The sequence below is a fragment of the Physeter macrocephalus genome, unplaced genomic scaffold (assembly GCF_002837175.3).
Source record: "Physeter macrocephalus isolate SW-GA unplaced genomic scaffold, ASM283717v5 random_83, whole genome shotgun sequence".
NCBI classification, from domain to species: Eukaryota; Metazoa; Chordata; class Mammalia; order Artiodactyla; family Physeteridae; genus Physeter; species Physeter macrocephalus.
This window is the reverse complement of record NW_021145369.1, coordinates 89,337-95,546: the sequence shown is the minus strand read 5'-3', so window position 1 is coordinate 95,546 and position 6,210 is coordinate 89,337. Positions and strand designations below refer to the sequence as shown.

Here is a 6,210-nt window from a genome sequence, read left to right as displayed (position 1 = left end):
CGTCCGGAGCCTGTGCTCCGCAGCGGGAGAGGCCCCAGCAGTGAGAGGCCCACGTACCGCAAAAAAAAAAAAAATGCCAGCACCCTCCACGAAGCCTCTCTTCTTCCCGCACATGACATTTGGCCGGAGCATCGTGGCTGTGAGGAGGGAAAGTGAGATGCTGAAGAGAGCGGGGCTCCTACCAAATCCCAGCCCGAGCACCCGGTGGGGGGTCTCGCCTCTCTCCCTGAGCCAGGGCCGGTGTCAGCTACAGGATCAGTGAAAAGTCCTTGCATTTCTCAACCCATCTGGAGTTTGCGATCCGCCCCGTTCACCCAAGTTTCCTGGCCAGTTACAGGCTAGGGTCTGACGGGGAAAATCAAGATCTCAGGGTGCGGCGCTCCGTCAGGAGAGAAGGCTGCTGGGGCGCTCGCTCCCCTCGGCCGTTCTTCGTGCCCTTGCTGCCCTTGCTGGGCCAAGGAAAGCCAGCACCCCGCCAGACCTTCCTTGTCCTTACTCCTGCCCTTTGTCTGCAGGCCGGGCCTGGCTGTACCTGGCCCTCAACGAGAACTCCCTGGAGAGCTACCTGCGGCTGTTCCAGGAGAACCTGGGTCTCCTGCACAAGTACTACGTCAAGTGAGTGTCCGGAGTGCTGTCTCGCCCCGCTCCAGGGCGCCCGAGCCCCGTCCCAAAGTCCCCTGTCACACGCAGACGCCACGCTGTGGCACCCCGAGGCCTAGCCTGGCGGTGCGTGCTGAGGACACGTCAGTGGTGGCCAGAGGGCCCGTGGAGCTTGCCTGTGACGGCTCTGGCCAGGTGTGCGGGTTCCGGCCGGGCTCCTGTGAGCCGTCTGGTGCCTAGTCAGCCCCTGCCTGAGCCTCCACCCAGGCCTCCGTCCTGACTGGAGCGCTCAGCCTCTGCTGGGGTTGCCGCGGGAACGGGGGATTTAGAGCAGCTGCCGAGAGCTGCTGCGGGCCCCGTATCTGAAGACACGGGCAGGGCAGTAAAGTGTCGTTGTGTGGCTCCAAAGCCATCTGGAGAGTGCTGGAAGGGGGTGGGTGGAGGCCGCGTCAAGCTTGGGGTGGAGGGATGTCACGTGCCGAACCTCAGCGCAGCTGGCTTGCAGGGGAGGTGGGGCCGCGCTGGTAACCAGACCCAGAGCTACCCTCGCCCCTTCCCGTGTCTCGCAGGAATGCCCTGGTCTGCAGCCACGACCACCTGACCCTCTTCCTGACCTTGGTGTCTGGGCTGGAGTTCATTCGGTTCGACCTGGACCTGGTGAGACGCCGCGGCTCTCGCTGCTCGTGGGGGCAGAGGGGCGGGCGGGCTGGGCGCGTGGTCCCGCTCAGGGAGCCTGACGGGTGTGACTGAGCCTGAGCGTCGTCCTCTTCGTTCAGCCGAGGGAACAGCTCAGGGTCTGACCAGTGGAACGGTGTGGGGTTGAGGTGATTCTCTCTTGGCCAGAATTCCTGGTTTGGGGGACTCCTTCCTGTCTCTCCGTCCCACTTTGGAGAAAAGCCGCATTGCCTGGAGCATTTTAGCACTGGAGTATTCTCCCTGGCGATCAGGACGTGAGTCGCCGTCAAGAGACGAGGCAGCTTCATCCCTGTGCCTCCCGGGATCCTGCAAGCCTCTCAGCTCCCTGCTTCCCGGCCTCACGGTCACGGGCACGGTCACGTCACGCACTGGAGAGGTGCAGGGCGGCCCAGGAGCTGCAGAGGCTCCTCTGCGGTCTTGTCAAGATGCACGCAGCCGCCCCGTCCTAGTCGGGTCACCAGCCTAGGTCCCAACCCCGGCAGCACAGACCAGAAGAGGAACTTGGCTATTGAAAAGTAGCAGCAACTGGAGCAAATGAGCGACTCTAATATACGAGAGGTCAGGGAGGGTCAGAAGGCCCAGTGGGCACTGTCATCTCCGGGCCCCAAGTCCACAGCCTTATGAACCACAGCCGTTCACAGTCCTCCCTTTAACAGCTTATTTCTGGATTTAGCACCTTAAGGACATAGATTTCCAAAGAAAAACCGGCCTGGGAGGGTGTGAAGGCATATCCTCGGAAGGCCGTGCCTTCGGGCCCACCGAGGCCTCCCGTCACCCAAGCCTGCCTCTCTCCCCAGGACGCCCCCTACTTAGACTTGGCCCCCTACATGCCCGACTACTACAAACCCCAGTACCTGCTGGACTTTGAAGACCGCCTCCCCAGCTCGGTCCAGGGCTCGGACAGCCTCTCCCTCAACTCCTTCAACTCCGTCACCTCCACCACCCTGGAGTGGGACGACAGTGCCATCGCCCCATCTAGCGAGGGTGAGTGCCCGGGGCGGGGAGGGCTCCGGCCTCTGCGGCGAAACGGATTCGGAGCCGCATAAGCCTGGCCGAGGGGAGTCTTTCTCGGCTGGTTCTGGTCCAGTGGTGGAAATTCGGAGTTAAACGGGGCCAGTCGTTTCCCAGATCTTCATCTCCTCAGGGTCCCTGTGGTGGCTCAAAAACTGATTGTGGGGGTAAAAAGCCAAAATGAGATCTTAACGAATGTTAGACCCTTTTCCAGCAACCTGTAGCCATATGCCCAGGGCAGTTCTCTGAGGTCGGGGGGATTAGCAGGGCAGCCTGGAAACTCTTCCTGACATTCCAGGGGTGAGTGCCACCCACTTCAGGGGAGTTCATCCTGCCCTCGATTCTAGGTGGAAAGAGGCTATGAGCAACCCCTAGAAGGAGGAGGGAGGACCCGATGGGTCTAAAGTTTGGAGGAAGACTCGGCCCTCTTTCCCGTGGGTCCATCGATTTCCGAGTCCCTCCCATACCTGCCAGCATGTCCCTGGAGGAGATCACACTCATGCCGTCAAAGACGGAAAAAGAACGTCCTCACGCCTGTAGGTCATTTGTTATCTTGGTCCAACAACTGGTTGGGACAGCCTGATTTCTTCCAAACCTTCGGCCTTCATCTAATAAAACTGGCTGTTTTCCCACCTTCGTCCCCTGTGGGAAACCGGAGCTCTTCATTTATGGTACCCCACCCCACCTCCAGGGAAGGGGCTCCAAGCACAAGTTCAGCCCCAGGGACTCCCTAGAATTGCATTAACATTGAGACCTTGACCTTCTTCTTTCTTTATTTCTGCCTGTGCTGTGGCACTGTGTCCCAGGGAGGGACATAGACTCACTGTTAGCAAGGCTTGTGTTGCTCGTTGTAGAAGCAGGAGGTGGCAGCTCAGTCTCCTTGGGTTGGGCTCGGGGGCTGCCGCCAGAAGCCGGAGGGACGGGCCCCAAGGGAGCGGCCAGATTGCCCAGGGAAAGAAGTGTCCCCTTGAGCCCACCTCATCTCAGCTGCTGGGGGTGGAGGGAAGGAAAGCAGGGATAGGAAAGGAGGTTAGGTACAGGGGAGCCATGTTCTTCTGGGGTTGGAACCGGTTGCCCCCAGGTCTTTCTAGCCGGTCAGAGGCTACTGGCCCGGTACCAGAGTTGAGAAGGAGCTGGGGTCCTCAAAGTTCCCCTGAGGTTGTCAGATAAAATGTAGAAAGTTTAATTTTTCCTCTCTTGTTTTCTCCCCATGTCTCCCACCCTGTTGCCCCCACCCTCCCTGTCCTTCCACTGCCTGTGTTTCTAATCTTCAGTTTTGTCCCTCATTTTTATAGATTATGATTTTGGAGATGTGTTTCCAGCAGTGCCGTCTGTACCCAGCACAGACTGGGAAGGTGGGACAGAGTCCGCTGTTACCCTCTTTTCCTGTTGTGCAACGTTTCCATACCAAGCTTGCTGCATGATTCAAAATCAGCTCATTATTTATAATAATGTCAATGATCATAATAAAGCCAAGTTTGGTGTTCTGATAGATGGAATTCTGCAGTAGGAGAACTTGACCTTGAGTCCTAGGCCAACCCCTTCTCCCAGCGCAGGACTCCTGCCTTTATGCAGTGGCCTTGTGGAGTCGCGAAGTGTCTGTGTTTCAGGGACACACGGATCACCCTTCCTGATTCCAGTGCCAGTCGATGCACCAGATGTGTGCAGGGAAATACTGCCTTTGAACATGTGGGTTGTAAGCGCCTATTTAGGTCAGATGCGCTTCTGTATCAGAAGCATCAGGAAGCAAAGGCAGAGGGGCTTGATTCTGTTCTTAATGGCTTCCTCTCGGGTGTTTCTGAAAGAGATTGAGGTCCAAACGAGGGAAATTGCCCTGGCATGACTGAAACTCCCTCTAGGGAGATTCTCTTTGAAGTTTTAAGTCCGACTAAAATAAAATCTGTCAACCCTCCCACCCTGTCCGCTAGGTGGCAGCAATGCTTGGGCATTTTTCTGCTGGTGACGCCACTTCTGGGCTTGAGAACAGTGAGCTATTCCCAGGATTCCCGGGATCACTCCAAGCAGAGGACATGTTTCTGAGAAGGTTAATCCTTCCTCCTTAAAGCTGAGGCCATAACCAGACCCCACTTACTAAACAGCCTCCTGCCCTGTGGGCCACTTCCACCCAGGATGGGGGCAGGGGGGCAGCCTCTGGAGGAGGAGGTGCCCACTGGTCACCCAGAGCCGCGGGACGGCGGTTCTCCCTGCTGCTCGGAGCTGAGCCCCGTGTTGTTAGAGCCGTCATCTGAGTCATGGGTGATAGATGATCTTTTCCCAAGTAGTGCAAGTGTGCAATAGCTTAAGTTTGAGGGAAATAAGATATCGCATTGGGAAAAATAAATTATGTCATCTGGCCAACAGAGTACCATGGAAGAGTCCCCCGTTTTAAGTTCAGATTAGCTTGAAATCCAGAATTCCATCATAACAACATCATTTATCCTTTCAGCCTCTCTTCTCGCAGCGCACATGCTGGGCATTGATTCCCCCCGCCCCCGCCGCCCCCCGATCTAACAACTAACCCCCTCCTGACCCAGCTACCTGCTGCCTGTTGCAGTCACTTGACAAGCAGGGCCTGACCCTCGTCTGCAGCCCTCCAGAGCTCCCTGTGGCCTGAGAACTAACAGCCCAGTCACACTGCTTGCTCGGGCCGGGCCAGGCCAGGCTCCAGGGCGGGCTGAGATTGTCCCAGCAGCGACCTCCTACTTTCCTGAGTTCCTAGAGCACTGAAGAATCCCTGAGCCGGTTCTGGAAGCTGACTTGGGGAGGCTTTGTCTTCTCCTCAGACCTGGAGGAGAGCAGGATTTGGAGGGCAGCTCTGGGCCCTGGGGTGGGGATTGGGGAGGCCTTTCCATGGTCCTTGGCTCATTTACATAACTGGTGGGCAGGGGCTTCCCTGGTGGCCCAGTGGTTCAGACTCCGTGCTCCCAGTGCAGGGGGCACGGGTTTGATCCCTGGTCGGGGAACTAAGATCCCACATGCCGCCGCGCAGCACAGCCAAAACAAAAAAGAACTGGTGGGTATCCCAGCCTTGACCCCCGCCACGTCCGACGGTCTGCTTGCCCACCTCTTGGGACCCCCTCCCCAAGGGGGATGTAACTGCACATCTCGGGCTGGACCAGGAACGCACGGGCTCGGCAGGAGGCTTCTTCCAGACCGAAGCGTAGGCTTTTCTGCATCTGAGAACCAGGGCTCTGGCTGGGGTCCCTGGACATCTGAAGAAAGTCTCATATTTCACTAGTGTTTTTCTGGCAGAGCTGGGAGTTGCTTTTTGCCCCCTCATTTGTCCTTATATTAAAAGACAGTGTACTTTTGATGATGTGCTGCATCAGCAGACAGCTGCCCAGTGGTTTCCAAGATCCACTCAGCGGGTTGGCCCTTCCAGATGAGGCTGAGGGCGGGAAGCATGTTTGCCACGTCTCCTCTGGCAGATAAAGGCCAGCAAGGTGTGTGCGAGCTGCAGGTGGAGTGTGAACATCCTGTGTGCTTTGCCATTAACCATCACCCGGGCTATTCTGCCAGCACGGGCGGCCTCCCTTCTGCCACTGGATAAACACCCTATGTGCCTTCATGCTGACACTCCCTCCCCTCTGTGTCCCGTTCCCGTGACCTGGGATGGACGGTTGGAGGTGAGGGCAGCCATTAAACCAGCTCCTCTCTAGAGGGGGCTGCGTCATCTCCCAGGGTGGAGCCCTGGGAGAAAGTGTGCCCAGAGAGGACCAGTAGGCAAGCTGAGGATTGGATGAAATGGAGTTCTCAGCACCCGCCTTAAAGGGGTGCCTGGTGGGATATCGAGGGAGAAGGGCCCACAAGGCGTCTGTGGCGGCGAGGGGGCAGCCACTCTGCGCACCTTTCTTACTTCCTCTGCCCTCTCCACAGCGCTCTGGGTCCTCCTTCCTGCCCCGC

At 57.7% G+C, this 6,210-nt stretch overlaps 1 protein-coding gene across 5 annotated transcripts in view; it reads left to right on the top strand.

The window, feature by feature from the left end:
• PLEKHM2 (pleckstrin homology and RUN domain containing M2) overlaps positions 1-6,210 on the top strand; it is a 42,690-nt gene that overhangs the window by 24,387 nt on the left and 12,093 nt on the right. For 4 of the 5 annotated variants that reach the window (XM_024125436.3, XM_028483869.2, XM_055082327.1 and 1 more), the window contains 4 exons: positions 516-615; positions 1,170-1,257; positions 2,094-2,280; positions 3,603-3,662. In XM_024125436.3, the coding sequence (XP_023981204.1) occupies positions 516-615; positions 1,170-1,257; positions 2,094-2,280; positions 3,603-3,662 (435 nt within the window). The remainder of the gene's footprint in view (positions 1-515; positions 616-1,169; positions 1,258-2,093; positions 2,281-3,602; positions 3,663-6,210) is intronic. The other variant, XM_055082328.1, reaches the window with a different exon arrangement.